This window comes from Nesoenas mayeri (assembly GCF_963082525.1).
Source record: "Nesoenas mayeri genome assembly, chromosome: 13".
Classification (NCBI taxonomy): Eukaryota; Metazoa; Chordata; class Aves; order Columbiformes; family Columbidae; genus Nesoenas; species Nesoenas mayeri.
The window spans coordinates 15,645,499-15,661,520 of record NC_137550.1 but is presented as its reverse complement, the minus strand read 5'-3'; the positions used below and the strand labels follow the sequence as shown (position 1 = coordinate 15,661,520).

Genomic DNA, 16,022 nt, shown 5'->3' with positions numbered 1-16,022 from the left:
TCTTAGCTTTTGTCGAAAGCAGAAATTAGTTCATTTAGAAATGTTTATTAAAATGCAACGATTTCTGAAAAACATGTAGATTGCTACGGTCTCTCTTCAATGAACCAGTCCATCCCACGGCATGGCACAACCTCCTGTGGGTTACGTAAGCCTTGTGGTTTCCTTTATCCACTTCACGTACTTGGAGATCCTGGTGTAGATGCCGTATTTACCTGGCTTGGCACATTCCTCTCCCCAGCTTGTGATCCCTGTGAGAAACCAGGTGCCCTCAATCTCAGTGGTGTAGGGACCTCCACTGTCCCCCCCACAGGTGTCACTGCCCCCGGCCGAGTACCCTGCACAGAACATGTTCTGCAGGATGGTGGTGGATGTGCTCTTCAGGCAGGTTGGCCGGTCAACGAAGGGCACCTTGAGGACCTGGAGGGTGGTGGCGGGCCGGCCGCGGAAGAGTGTGCTGCCCCAGCCGCTCACCGTCCCCATCCCGTGCTTTAGCAGGGCATTGGTGAAGTCCCGGCTGCCGAGGCAGATGGGGGTGACATAGCTGTTGAAACTGAGTGGCTGGTCCAGCTCCAGGAGGGCGATGTCATTGTGGTGCTTGTTGATTGTGGCGTTGTATGTGGGATGGGGGAGGATTTTCACCACCTTACGCCGCTGCTCCGTGTTGTCATCCTCATTGGTGTTGTATTCACCTGCAGAAGCAAGCGGGACTTGGATTGGACCTCTCCATAGCCAAACCAGTGACCATGCCCTGATGATGCCACCCCAATGCTATACCAGCCCAGCTGGGTGGTTGCAAAGGGATGAGTGCTGCATGTCTCTACCCCAAACATGGTGCCAGCAAACTCCTGCTTCTTGTCAACAGGCATTAGAGGTTCCCCCCAGGAGCACCGCCTCAGTCTCTGCAGCCAGCAGGACCTGAGCCCCCAGATGTGACCCTGGGCACACACTGGCCAATCAAGTGCCAAAAGCCCAGATATTTTTGCCAAGGTTAGTAACAATGTGGCTGTTCTCAGGATTTAGCACCCTCAGAGAGATGTAGGAGGATGTTGCCCTTGCATTAAAGGGGGAAAGCCTCTAGAATAAAAAAAAAATAAAATTGTTTAAAATATATAATTTATTAGTGAAAAGAAACGTGACCTTCCTTTTTCCAAAACCACACAGCCCCGGGACAGAATGGGGCACAGGAGGCTACAAAATGCCACCCCCCTGATGCTCACAGGTGGCCACGGTCCCTGCTGGGGACCAGGCTCAGCTGCCTGTGATCTCAGGCTGATGCTGGCAGCTTCAGGCTCCTGTGATCGAGGTGCTGGCAGCCTGTTACCTCCCCTCTCGGATTGTGTAACAGGTAGAGGGAAGGGAAAATGTTCTGTGGTCTCTGACAGGAAAACGGGCAGCATCTGAGTCTGCCTGTAGCTGAATCCCCTCTCCTGCCTGTACACTGGCTGTGCTGAAGGCTGGAGAGCAGGATGACTTTTCCTGCTCACTTTCTCTCAGCCCAAGAGGCTCAGGGTGCGTTTAACCCCTGCTGCGGTGTTTCTACATGCTTTGCTGTCACCTCCAGAATATACAGTCTCCCCTAAACAATATCTGCAGTGCTCCTGGCCCTGGCTGTGTCCTGTGTCTGCTGCGTCTGCCTGCGAGGAGCGGCACGGAGCCCGGCAAGAGAGGTGAGGCAGCTTTTCTGTGTTCACGCTAATGCTGGTGCCTGACAAAGACGGGTTTGGTGGCTGGTGCTGCTGATGTGCTCTCTGAGGTGATTTTTTTATTTGCAGCAGAGTGTGAGTGTCAGCTTCTTTGCAGGCTGTTTTTCTACAGTGTAAACACAATACAGATGTGGGGGCAGACTTTCAGAAGGTTTTTCTTATGCTACAGCTGCTTCCTATTGCTGGGGTCCTGAAAATATTTGATAAAATCAGAGATGAAAGTGGAGAGGCAAAGAAGGACAGGGGAGGGGAATGCTTCTTCCACCCCATGCTATTGATTTTTGGGCCTCCTAGGGTGCTATATTCAAAGGGGAACATGTAGTATAGATGGATGTGAAGGACTCAGATGTTGCCCGTGCAGTGTATATGGTGTAGGCACAAATCCAATAGTCTCTGAAGCCCTAAAAAATATGTTTTGATTTCTTGACTTGCTACCTGTCCTGGAAACCTGGTGGTGCTGCAGAGAGGTGTGAAGGTAACAGGAGGGGACTTGGTCGATAACGTATCCTAAATGGAAGGGATGTGTGACAGGCAGGAGAGAACCGGAAAGGAGAAGCAGTTTGTATGCAGATACAGCAAATGCAAAACCTCTGTCCAGCTGGAAATGTGCTTTTCTGGGAGGAGACTGCTTTTGCACTGGACATTTAGTACTTTCTCTCGTTAGCAGGTGAAAGGCTGGGGTCTGTGCTGGGCTCTCAAGCAAAACTGCCTGAAAGTAGATAGCAAAAAAATGCTGTGTGCAAGCTGTGAGCCTCAACCTGTTTAAACACAAAGCATGAATCTTCCATGCATCCTCTCAGTGCTGCTTGTAGTGATCACTAAGCATACCTCATCCTGTACCTATTAGTGCGACTCTCCTAGATACTAATACAGGGGGAAACAAATAATTTGTGGAAGCTGATTCTGCCACAGCTGAGAAATGTGGCACCATGATGCTTGTCAAGGCCCTGTGCTGAGTTATCAGCAGGCTGCCTAGCAGGTGGTCTGTGGCAGCTGGGTACCAAGAGTCAGGGGGAAACACTATTTTTCAAGCAGAGATCCATTTGTTTTCTAAAGTAGCAGCATCACTTGCTGTGCAGTCCGGCCACACCGCCCCTGCCTAACTGCCCAGAGACCCTACTATAAAATCACACTTTCCTACATACCAGACCAGTTTCTCTACTTCAATCCATAAATTCTGTTTACTTCTAAAGAAGTTAGGAGCTAAAGTAATCATCTTCTCCTTGCAAGGAGTCAGTCAGGTTGCTGGTCCTCCTCTTGCATCATCCACACAAATCCATTCTCTGAGAGCTGTGTGAAAACTTAGTGTGACACCCAAGAAGAGCAGAAATATCTAGTGAGGTCCTATGTGGCCAGCAGAGAGAAAAAAGCCATCACACCAGCTCACAAAGCAGCATCTTAACTGAAGCCCACCATGTTTTTAAGCAGTCTGGGGTTCCCTTTGGCTGAGGTGAGATGGTTGTCTGTGGTTGGCTTGAGCTGTGTTTGCAATGTGGTCCAGCAGCTCCACAGCTTTGGGACCAAGGCCAGACCCTGCTCACTGCTCCCACTAGCGGTGGTGGTACCTACGTGGACCAGGCTGCTGAGATGCTGCAACCTGCAGAATGCAGCTGGGGTCTCGGTGCCACAAAGCAACTTGTGCTGTGTTGCTGTCCGTTGTGGTGGTGCAGGTTTGGTGTGATGTTTTGTGCCTGGCCAGTGCAAGCTCTGTCCCATGTCCCTCACCTGTGCTGGCCCAATGCTGCCCAAGGCGCTCACCTGCCACGGCCGTGATTTCACCTGGCTTCAGGCAGTGTGCTGCCGTCACCACCCATTTCTCGTTGATGATGGATGCACCACAGAAGCCAACACCATGACTGTTCACCAGATGAACCTGTGGGAGCAGAGGGAAATCACACTTATGGGTTTATGTAAATTGGTGGGGAAGAAGAGTGGGATGTGGGGGTTCTGTTTGATTATAGGTCAGGTAAAATTCATGGTAAATGCAAGGTAAATTAATGGACTGCTGGGGAATCTGTTGTTATAGCTCAAAACTGGATCCTTTGTGCCCTGCCAGATGAAGCTGTAATGACTGTGATTTCTAGCTTTTTTTGCCAAGGTAGACCCCACACCTAAGAAAGTTTTGTTGCTGTGGCAGAAAACTGCCTACAGAAAGAAGCCATGTTCCTGCTAGACTTGAGATCTATTGTTAAACTAGCCCCAGAGATTGGCTTTGGGTATGTAGAATTAAGATGATCCTGCATGCAGAAGGAAACGGATAGACAGAGCAATTGCTGAGGTTACAGGAGAGCTGCGGAACCAGCCTGTACCTGCCAAGGCACCTCGCCTCTCATGCTGTCCGATCCCCCAACAACCCGGGTGCCCGTCTTAATTATTGGTGTGATTTTCGTGGTGGCGGCAGTGCTGGTTTCTGTGATGTTGTCCAGCATCTCATCATGAGCATCGTCATGGTCATCTGTGGTGATGTTCCAGTGCTCAAAGGTGTTTATGGCTCGGGTGAGCTTGCTCTTCGCTTCAGGAGCTGTGATCTTCCCGCAGGGATACGGCACTGGGAGAGAAACAGTCACGGTTACGACTGGCTGTGTGTCATGCTGAGAGTTACAGCAATCAAAGGAGCAGGCGAGGAGGGAAATGCTGCCTGGTCTCAGCATCCAGTTCTGGGACTGCCATGGGAGACGTAGGTCTGTGGGCTAACTTGTGCATTCTCTGTGCAAACAAGTGTTTGTGCCTTTGAGCGGCCAGGCAGGTAATAATATGTAAGAGAAGCAAAAGCATACATTTTTTCTGGGCTCTAGAAATGAAATCTGAACAGCTTTCAGAAAGAAGAAAGCTTGTGAGACACAGCACACATCTGCTGGGATGGTGTGGCTGTGCCTTTATTTCTCAGGGTGCTGAGGGGCATGCCTGGGAGGCTGGCTGCGGTACCAGCCGGCACTTGGCTGACATTTCTACAGCAAGTAACACCAGTACAATAAAAGTCCAGCTGGGAGAGGGCAGGAAATAGTATCTGCCAATTGTACAGATAATCCTACTTGGCATCAAGGTGAGGAAAACATTAATAAACTCTTTCTAGCGTTGTAGATTTTCTCTGTTAATGAAGATCTCATCTGTAGGCTCATTTCAGACAAGCTCTTCCCATTTCTCTCCTACACAGTGTGTGTCGAATTCCTGCTGATAGCGCCAGTCAAAATAGTAAATAGCGTCAGGCATTGTCTTTCATCTGAAAAGCTTTTGACAGTACTGTGCAAACAAACATTAGTGTAAAATCAGATGTAAGTGTGGCCTACTGAGATTACACTTTTTTTTTGAACAGTCTGCTTTAGGAGTAGGACTTAAATAAGTGCTGAGTGATGGCAAGTGCTACCCATGAGGTTAGCCTAGGAAATGAAGGTTTCAGAGCCAACAAAAGCTAAGCTTTTGCAGGAAGGGCAATTACCCAACCTGAAAGATGATCTTATTGCTAACAGTAAAACTTTCTGGTCCAGTGAAAGTGATACAGCACATTGGGCAACACAGGCCTGAGCTCTTAATGGTCTCCATTAACAGAAGGACTCCCAGCCGAAGATACTTCCTACACTGATTGTTGAAAGTCAGTGCTTTCAGGAGCTAGAAGTGTTCCTGGCTGTAGCTATCAAACCTTCAGAAACTAACTTTCCTGTGCAGGTGCCTGCATGCTAGCTGTAACTCTCCTGTGTTATAAATACGATGACAAATGTTAATTTGACCTTAGATAAAATGTTTCTCAGTCTCTTTTGCCCTTGGCCAGATGTGCTTCTGAGATTTACATGCTCAATTAACTTGCTGTGTTGTGGTGGGCTGCAATTGCATGTGACAGTGTAGTTAGAGGTATTATAACAGCCTAGGAGTGGGGAAAAGTTGGGGAATATAATAAGAACCAGCTATTCTTTAGCCCTTTATGAAGTTGCAACCTAAGCATTGCATTTCCACTCCACTCAATACCACAGCTAAACCACTGAGTCTAGTTCTTTTTGAGGGTCTTTGTGTGTAGATACCCACTGTTGGGAGGACAGCACCATCACAAAGCTTTGTTTGTTTCCACCCATCTCAGATGATGATAAGACACTGTGTGATGGCCAACCATGAAATGGACCATCTGTAGGATTTACAGTAAGAGAGATTGTCTTTTGTTCTGAAAAAGCACCGAGTATCCTTGATATAGGATCAGTAACTAAATAGTAGCTCCTATTGGAAGAACATGGGAGCGAGCTCTGCCTGGATGGACACCAGTGTGCATGTCAGTGCAGCTGAACATCACATTTCTGCCTCCAGAAATTTAGTTATCCATATCTAGAAATACAAGATGGCTGCAAGTGGGAAAGTCCCCTGTGTGAGCAGCCATGTGAAATAAGCATTTGCCTTGTGAACCAATTCATGGACAACAACCCTCCTTCTCCACTGACCTAGGCTAAAAAAGGGTGTTTAAATGGCATCCTTCAAGCCTGACCTCACATCTGTCACTGTGAAAATGCAGGCTTAGGCTCTTTACATTTGCTAAGCAGGAAAGCAAGACTGGATAGTATATTTCTATGAGATTCATGTATCTAAATCCAGGACAAGACCTTGGAAACTTTCACCTTAATCTCTTAAAAACACTTTAAAAGCTAACCTGTAGGCTCACAGGACTTTCCATCTTCATGAAGTCTATAGCCAGCGGCACAGGAACACACAACTTTCTGCGGTGGGTCATGCCTGCAAAAGTGCTTGCAGCCTCCATTTTTAATAGCACAAGTGAAGTCTGAAAGAAATTAAAACAAAACTGTGAAAGCTCTTTTGAAATACAACTAGTCAGACGTTTGTTGGGACTTGGACCTTTGGACTTAGCCTATAACCCACTCTGGTTGTTCCAAACTATGGAAAAGGGATGCTTGTTGGCAAGAGGAGTTTCTTCCTTCCAAGTCATATCCCTGCTTGAAATGAAGGAGCATTGGGTACCTCTTTGAGAAGGCAGGTTCGAGAATGGCCCTAGGAGATGTCCCACTCATCCCTGGCACAGCCTCCTGCCTTCAACAACTACGTGTTGTCTGCAATTTGGCAGCCTGACCATAAAGGACTCCTGCAAATATTTGGTTATGAGCCACGTGATTTCCCCACCATCGTGCTGCTCTCCTCCCCCCATGCTTACGGCAATCCTGGGGAGGATGCCAGTAGAGAATGCTGAGTGTCAAATGGGAGCAAACCCTGAACCCAGGAAGGGTTTTGTCCTGGGATTATTGCTGGGCTCCAAATTTAAAACCTCAAGCAAAGCCATATATTCTTCCTGACATACCAATAAACCATCGCAGCCTGACATGGAAGAACCATTTCAGCGGGACTGAGGCATGGTGAGGTTCCTATGACTTGCATGTCTTCTCCCACCACAGCTCGTACTCCTCTGTGGTGGGAACTCCATCTCTTGGAGGTGGGAAACCACTAATCCACAGACGCCCTTTTAATTCTCAGTGAGTTTTCAAATAACTTCACAGCAGATTAACTCCACTCCTGCTTCCTCAAGGACACCTCCCTTCCTGTAGCCATTTTAATGCCATCATTTACTATTTTTATAGAGCTCCTTTTCACGCTTCACATCTAGTGCTATTTTTGTTCCTGTCTCATTTCCACGAGAAATCTGCAATGAGACTATTTAAATTTGATGCAGCTTTGAAATGCTCTTTTTAACATACACTCCTCTCTTGCCAGAGCAGAAGCACAACTAGAAAGAGAATCTTTTATTAGTGCAGTGAGTCTAGCACATTATGCGAGTCGCACAGCCCCTGATTATATTATAAATAAAAGAGCTGAATATCCCTCTTGCTTAAATTATCAGCTGTTTGGTTTTCACAAGCTCCTCAACCCACCAGGAAAATATTTGCCTTTTGTTTGCCTTCAGAATCAAGGTTGCTAGTGATAATTATGAATTTAGCAGAGTGCCATCAAGAGGAGATTGCAATAATCCTGCCCTGCTCAGCACCTGCTGCCCAGCTTTGCTGGTGTGGTGTGAGAAATGGAGAGGTGGGGTGAGAGCATAGGGGCCTCATCAGGGTTGGTGGAAAACAGTTGCTTTCAGCAGGTCAGCATGTCATCGCTGATTGATGAGCAGCCCCGGAAAGGCTTGTGTTGGGGAGATAAAGGAAGGTCTCTGTGTCAACATTTGTGGTGGCAGCTGCAGCGTGCTGAACAAAAGACCTTGAGCCTGAGACTGTTGAACCCTGCGTAAGAACAGGCATCTCTGTGTTCAGCAGAGGTGGAGCTGGGTCTCCATCAAGGACAGGAGAGGACAGAGACATCCGCTCCTATATCCCCAAGCATGTACTCCTGTAATCCCGTTGTTGACTGGCTGAATTTGCACGTTCATACAGTGCCTTACAGCGAGGTAAAGTGTATCAGAAACAGCCCTTGAGTAGGACGAAACTCTACAGCCACTTTGATCTGATGGGATATCAGGTAGGACAGAACAACCATAAGCTGAGCCCTCAGTACGTACCTATCTCACAGTTTCTGCCTTCGTACCCAGCTGGGCACCAGCACACATAGGAACTTACTGCATCCTTGCAAACAGCTCCGTTTTTGCATGGATTTGGGTCACACTGGTCTCCATCTTGGAGAGAAGACAGGAGAATTAACAAACATGAGCATCCACCATGGCTGGTGACAACCAAGTGCCAGAGCCTTGCTCTGTGCAAGCTTCCTGTTAATGATAATCAGGAGACTTCACACCTTCCTTCTTTGTAATGGAAAATAAATCAGATCCTGACACCAAAGTGCACAACAGACAACATCAGCACTGGGGTAACATCATCAGCAGTGCTTTCTTCAGACTCCTAATTATGTACCCTGTCCCACGTGGGTTAATTCTTCTTGTTTCAGCAGAACTCTTCTTCAGTCTCCCTCATGCAGCATCTCAACAGGACCTCATGTCTTGGGTAAGTTAGACAGACAAAGTTAGGAGGTTTGCCTCCTCAAGAGTGGTTAAGATTTCCTAATCTGAATTATTTTAACACTACTGTCTCTGTTTTCTGAAGGTTTGAGCCTGCCCACTTGGGTTGAGACCTCTTTAGGATTGAGAGCCTTGGTCATTGCTCTTTCTTTCTAAGTCTTATACTACTACTAACTGGTCTCGATTTTTCTTTACCTGTCAGGGATTTTATTTTCGCAATTGTCTACAGCTGAGAAGCTGAGGTTTTAATGAAAAATAGCCAGTATTGCAGAATTAGTGATCTAACACTTTGGAACAGTAAGTCCGTGATGTTAAATTATGGGGAAGTTTTCTTTGAAATGGTAATGCAAAGGCCAGGAGGAAAGCAAATGTCTTGATGTATTTGTGTCTTGCCATTAAGCAAGGCTGTTAATGGTGCTTTGAGGAACAGGTTGGGATGCAGGAGGCAGCTTGTAAACATGGACAAAATGGTTTTGTCTAGTCCAAGGCATGGTGTCAGGGTCTGCCTGGAAGGTACGGATCATGGTTGCTGTTGCTACCTGCTACAATCAGAGCTTGGTACCACTTGGTGCTGTGTAAGAGGTGAGGTCCTAGGGGCTGTTGGGAATAGCAGCGTTTAAGCTGTAAACCAGGCACTTTGGATGATAGATCAATATATGGCATTCATTATTTTTGGAGAGCAAATTCATCACGGTGGGAGGGAAGCAAATGCAGTGTTGAGTTTCATGAGCTGGCTTTTCAGAGGACAGTCCGACAATGCAGACGTAACTTTTTTATTTTATAGTCTGGACCGACAAATCTGAATTATTTAAGGTTTCTTAGTGAGATGTTCTGGGCGCTTTGCCCATCTACAAAGCAGTTCATTTATTGAAATGTTCTTAAAATTCATTTCAGATGTTTTAGTTGATATTGAAATAATTTGGGTAAGGGACTGAGAAGCTGTTGGGGATGGATGCTGAAAAGAAATTTATGGTGGAAAGAAACTGGTGGAAAAGCAAGGATTTGGGACCACTGGTGTGAATTGCAAACAGCCGTTTGCTAGTATCATATTGAGACTCCACTTTAATATGGCATTTCCAGGGATTCATGTTATACTTGCATGAGGCTGTGCATTATCAGGAGGAGATCTCTGCTTGAGAACAGAGCATTTGCTGTTTGTTGGATGGGTGTTTTTATTGCTGTCGTGTTTTATTTTACTGAAACTAAAAGCCCAAGGTGTGACCGGGGCTCAACAGATCCAGTGGTCTGTGTGGACTGGTTCTATTCTGTGAGGTTTTTGAAGTTTCTTTACAAAAAAAAACCTTCTTTAACAAAGAAAATGTTAAGTTTAGGGTTTTGTGTTGGTTTCGTTTGTTTGGTGTTTCCTTTTGTTTTGGTGTTTTGTGGGGTTTTTTGTCTGTTTGTTTGTTTGTGTTTCGTTGATTGTTTTTTTAGCTTGCAATTTGTATACAAATGGGACAGGCCCAGGCTAGTGTGCTGCAGAATTTAGGGTGTGTGACTGACTAGCTCTGTCATAACACAGTTTCTGAATGCTGAAATACCTTTGTTTCAGCAAAAATCTGCTACTTATGCATGGAGAGATGAATATTATACATTTGAACATGAAGAAAGCAGCTCTTACCAATGTATGTTTTCCAGAACTCCATCTGCAAAGGAAAAAAACAAAGACGTTTCCTTTCATTTCTAATTTCTGGGCACTGCGTAACTAAAGCAGTAAAAGGATAACTCCAAAGCTAAAGCAAAAGACTTGCAGGAAAACAACCACCTCCATAATCCCAATGGTGACCAACAAGCCTTTAGAGCAGTTCTCAAGCCCAACTGATGGATTGCAAATGAGAATAAAACACAATAGATGCTGCATTTTCTCTCTGCAGTTTTTCCCCTTGCTGTTCCCTCCTCCTTCCCCCTCCATGCCTCAGCTGAAAAGCTCGCAGAGGTGCAGGATGGGGGAACAAGGTGTTGCCATTTGGTGGTGGTGATACTCACTGTTTTCTCTGTGTTTTCAAACACTTCTCGGGCTTCTTCATAGCTGCATTTTTCTTCTATGCATTCTCTCTCGAGGTTCCCAGGAATAACCTCTTCCAGTCTGTTTGAATTGGCTCGCTTTTGCCTGTGCAGAATCGAGTTTGCCTCTTTGTTCTCGATGAAAACTGCAATTCGAAAAGAGAGAGGGACTAGAGAGGAGCTCACGCTGAGTGTGATGCAGCTGGGCTGAGCTGTCAGGGCTCTGTTCTCCCAGAAAGCAAACCCCATTCATGCATCTACCTCCCCATTGCCCCATGACTGGGGATGTTTCAGGAGTGTTATCATCTACTTGAGGTTTCTTTGGTGCCTAACTTAAGTGTAATCTGGAGAACCTACAGCCAAAGTAGACAGAAATGACTGATTGCGAGAGGGTGATTAGGTGTGCTGAAGTTTGATGCTTGAAATACCCTAAAGCAGATGGTGTGTGTACCTCTAATCATAGATGCACAGACCAGAATAAGCTATTTGAAAGGAGGAAATAATAGGCTTTTTTTTTATGCTGCTGCTTGGTGAGGTTTTGTTTGAATAAAGAAATTGTCCTGCTTTAACTGTCTCTGTTTATTTTGTTTGTGAAAGGCCACTTGCCTCTGCAAGCAGCTGTGCTCCTTGGAAGCCACAGGCTGTTTGCTTCTCTCCCTGCTCCTCACCGTTGCCCATGCTCCTAGGTACCTCTGTTCCGGTGGCCATGCAGGCAGGAGGGGTGACATGAGCCCTCATCAACCCCTGGGCCAGGGTCATGTCAACAAGGTCATATGCATCCACCTTCAACTTGCTGGCCAAGCTCCTGGGCAGAAACCCCCAGCAGATTGCTGCTAGTGCTGCAGGGACCCTCAGTCTAGGTGGGATGTTCACGGTGGCCACCAGCCTTTCCATGTTGGCTGCCTGGTAAAGGGCACAAGGACACAAAGTCCTGTTATGGTGCTACCATGAATGCTTTCCCAGCAGGGCCACGCGTCCCATCGGCAGGGTCAGCAACAACAGCCTTCCCGCAGCAGCCACCCAAGAGGGTTTGCTTCTGACCCACCTCTCAGAGACCTCCACCTTAGCTGAGCACTTTCCCCCCATGCCACCACTCTAAAAAAGACAGTATTTACTCAGAGGAGCTTCCTGCCCTGTCTCCCCAGCCTCTCCTTTCTTTTCACGCTCCCTTAGCACTTGCAGCCATGTCCCTTTTTGTCACCAGATGGCACAATAGAGCAGCTCTTCTTGGAACTGCTGTTGGCCACCCAGGACATGCATTCTTATGTGGGCCACCTGCACTGGAAGGGGTTTAGTCATGTGGGTCTGGCCCCTCCAAGAGCCAAGGAGAACACGAGCTCAGTGGAGCAGGTGGAGGGAAGAATGAGAGGCAAATACCAGCATTTTGTTACTTCTGGCTGACTTCTGCTATTGATTCAGAGCAGATCCCAGCCTTTCCAAAGCTGCAGAGGATTGGTTTTGTTGAACTCTCATGAGCACAAGCGAATTTGCTCTGATTTACACCATGCCACTGGCAGTATACCCAGCCCATTCACCTGGAGATCTCTCTGCAAGAGTCTGAACTAATTCTTTTTGCAATGTTTTAATCATTGTACAAGTTTACACCTCTGTCTTTCTCATGCTGGTGCATTTTCAGTTAAAAATGAAAGGGAGCACATTAAAATCTTGACCCTAATCTAGTGGTTTGGCAGCAGATACAGATGGATAAGGCACTGACCTCTGAGGATGCCCAGCTTGTTTCAAATGCTGCAGCCCCATGAGGTGGCCAGTTCCCTCCGAACTGCAGTGTTATGCTGATGTTTGTGACATGAACATACACCCCCCAAGCAAGCCCCCACAGCAGAGCAGGGGGCTGAGAGCACAGAGGCACCAGGGTGGACGTGACCTTGGCTGGAGAAGATCTGCCCCGTTCCCCCTGCGGCATGGGCTGCAGCCTCCAGCTTGTCCCTGAGCTGGGCAGAAGAGGCTCAGGTGAGAAGGATGGAGCAGCCATCCTTGGCCTGTGACCCTGCTGGGTTCTCCATGTGCTCAGTACCCAGGGACCCCAGTGCAGGTACAGCTACGGATCGCCCGATGTGAAGTGAGGCAGCTGCATTGAACCTGCTCCTTCTTCTCTTCCCAGTGGGATGTGTCAGGCACCTGCCGTAACAAACCCATTTAATAGAGATAACTCATTTTCATGAACGCAGCTTTGCCTCCATCAGATCCCTTTAGGCTTTCTCAGTTGCTTACTGGTCCCACATGCTGCTTTACAAGCAAAACTTGATTTGAGCTGAAGGTTGAAGGCCCCATGGAGTCATGGACATGGTACTCACCCTGGCTGGAAACCATCCTCACACCAAGAATATACTCACACATGACTTATCAGCTCCTGAGCCAGTGTTTGAGAGAGTGAGATGGGTCTCTGGGCCAAGGGGCTGTGAGGGGAGACCTGTCCTGCCATCTGAGTACAGCATTTTCTAGGAGGCACATCTGGGTGAATAGTGGTACCAATATGCTTTTCATTGCTAAGCAAACATTTGGGAAAGAGGCCTTTTTTTTTGTTTTTTCAAACCTGTTACTTGCAATGTATTAATGAAAGAAGAAAGGACAGCCTTGCACCAAACAAGTATTCACGCTGGATGTCAACCAGCCTCTGCTGGAAGTGTTGTTGCCACAGATAAATCAAGCAACAGCCTGCATTACCATCTGTGATTGCCCACATCCATCAACTACTCTGTCTTGTCTACAATATTGGCTGTATCTTACAGTCTTTGTTAAATTCATGCTGGGTTTGGCTTTAAGCAATGCTTGCAGTGGCAAATCCAATGGCTGTTTTATGGATGTGAGTACTTGTTTGTACTCCAGGACAAAGCAGCAATGCACACAGAGGTGTGGATGTTACTCCACCAGTAATGCTCTCCCCCTTTTTTCCTTCTGTGTGTAGGTGTGTGCATTCTAAAATGGCTGAATCAAGCTCTGAAAGCTTAAAAGCTGCAAAAATTTAAGAAAAATCCCATTCTTAAAATTAATCCCTGTGACACATTCTGCTTAGAATCAGCATAACAGCTATTATCTCATCCCCAAGAAAAGAACCAGAGCTTTAAAGAGAGTAGCTATGAAACAGCAATCCCTCTGTGCTCTTGTCTCTTATGAGACTGCACCAGCTGCCCCACCATCAAGTGAGAAATGGTCCTGTCATTTGTGCTATAACCCCCACCCCCAAAAGTAAGGACTTGCTAGATTTTAAATGAACCCACCTGTACTTGTGGCACCAAGACAAGCTCCCAGGAGACAAATGGAGAGTACAAGGGGGATATTTGCCATCTTCTTCCCACTGCCCAAACCTCTCGTTAACAAATTGTTCAGGTTGTGGAGCTCAGTCAATAGTTCCAAAGTGCAAGTGCTTGTTTATTTACCCTGGGTAACCCTTTAATTTAAGGTCCCCAGATGTGCCATTGCTGAAGCTTGAAATGGCAGCATAGGTGTTATTGGAGGGGACATGTTCATGTACAAGTAAACCTGCTTGGTAATTGCAGTCCTTGGACTCATCTGCCCTGAAGGAGATTACTGCCATGTTTGGGGGCTGAACATAGCACAAGAATAAAGCAATTCAGCTTCAGTGAGTCTCTTTAAAGCACTGCACTTCTCACTCCTATCCAGGTGATGATGTTTGCCATATAAAAAAACCACAGTAGTATGTACAAAGGCTTCAGCATGGTCCACTTTTTGTCCAGAAGAGCTGGCACAATTCCCTTGAAGACGACCCTACAGATGATGTTTCCTTTTGGGGACCTGGTGCCCTTTGGAGCAGAACTGTGTCAGGCAGTACAGTCTCATAGGGGTTATCTAATTGAAAACCAGGATGAAGTGAGTCTGCTGGTCCATTATCCAGATTTGCAGGAACAAACCCTGGACACACCATGGACTTTCTGAGATCCTGTATATGAGGCCACAGGAAGGAACCTGCTACTTGATGGCTTGGACAGTGGGACAGGGAAGGGATGTGCTGATAAATTGCTGGCTGCACCACGACTGCTCACAAACAGGATAACTCTGTTCGGTGAGACACAGAGAACGTGCAGGGTCGAATGTGCCTGTGTCTGGCAGGCTGGAGAGCTATTAGTTGCTACAAGGCTACAATAGCCCTTGGATAGTTGTTAAAGTGTTTGCTTGAGCTTATGAACCATAAATTCTGTGCACTCTGTCCAAAAAAATTAAAAATGTTCCTTCGTGCAGCAAATGGGAGAGATGTTTATGGTTGTGTGGGTATTGGAGTTACTTTTGTATGCAGAAAGGACCGATCAGCTGCAGGTAATATGAGATACTGAATGTGAGCTACAGCCTTGTGAAATCCTTGTTGCCTAGGTGGAAAAAATCCTTTATTTTCCCTTTCTTGAGCAAACAAAAGGTCCTGCAACCTATAATTCATCTTGTTTCTTCTTGCTCCATTTGAAATGATCTTTATTCATCACTGACAGTGGCTTTTGTTATCAGATTTCTGTGGCAGATAAATGAATTAGAATGAGGTAATGTGCTGTTGATGTAAATTGAATGCAAAGTGAAGAAGGTGATGATCATCTCTCATTTTATGTGCATAAGAAAATGCAAATGTGAGAAAATAAATTGAGCTAAAATGTTGGAACAATACATCTCCTATCAATAAAGAGGAGTGTAGAGAATGACTTGCCATAACAAAGGATAATTAGAATCTCATTACTGTAAATATTTTACTTTAGAACATAGGTCAGTCAAATTATTTTTGGTTTATGGTGCATATTTCACATGTAGTAGTATTCAGAACATTGTTGCTAATTAATCTTTGCAAAAAATGCCAACATTATTAGAATAAACAAGGCTATTAATGCAAATAATTTCTATTGTTTACTACTATTGCTGTCAGCTTCTGGAGGACTAAATTGAAAGCCAAGTGTTTATTTTTATTTATTTTGCAAACGAAATCCCCAGAATTGTGATCCCTACCATGGGCACTTTGGAAATGAAAGCTTTGCTGTTTAGGTGAACGACATCAATTAAATATCAGATCTGGGTGTATTTTGACTTGGTGTTCTGTGTTCTCAAAAGAGAGCTTTGTAAAATACATACCCAAGTTGTGCTCCTTCCTATTGAAAAGGCTGTTGGGAGAAGTCTCTTCTGGTTTGAGGTGTTAGGTTTGGGGTTTTTTTTTTGGGTCAAAATACCCTTTTTTTGTTGGAATAGAACCATCACACACATGTGGCTGCTGGGCATGTGTTTGTGTCAAAGGAAGAAGGAGCTCTCAGGGGTGGAGGGCAGCATGTTCCTGGCAGGGCCACCACCTCAGGCGTGGGGACTGCCTGTCTCTCAGAGGAGCTTCCTGCAGCAAAGCAAAATGAAGTTTATGAGAAGTCAGAACTAGAAAG

General features: G+C 46.1%; 1 protein-coding gene across 1 annotated transcript; it reads right to left on the bottom strand.

Annotated features, from left to right (window-relative positions):
• Window positions 1-141: 141 nt before the first annotated feature.
• On the bottom strand, window positions 142-13,947 carry F9 (coagulation factor IX; the record flags this gene model as incomplete). The annotated part of the gene is made up of 8 exons (XM_080352851.1): window positions 142-689; window positions 3,462-3,576; window positions 4,013-4,251; window positions 6,331-6,459; window positions 8,185-8,298; window positions 10,259-10,283; window positions 10,624-10,787; window positions 13,881-13,947. The coding sequence occupies 8 exons, from the start codon at window positions 13,945-13,947 to the stop codon at window positions 142-144; spliced, it is 1,401 nt and encodes a 466-aa protein (XP_080208977.1).
• Window positions 13,948-16,022: the final 2,075 nt, after the last annotated feature.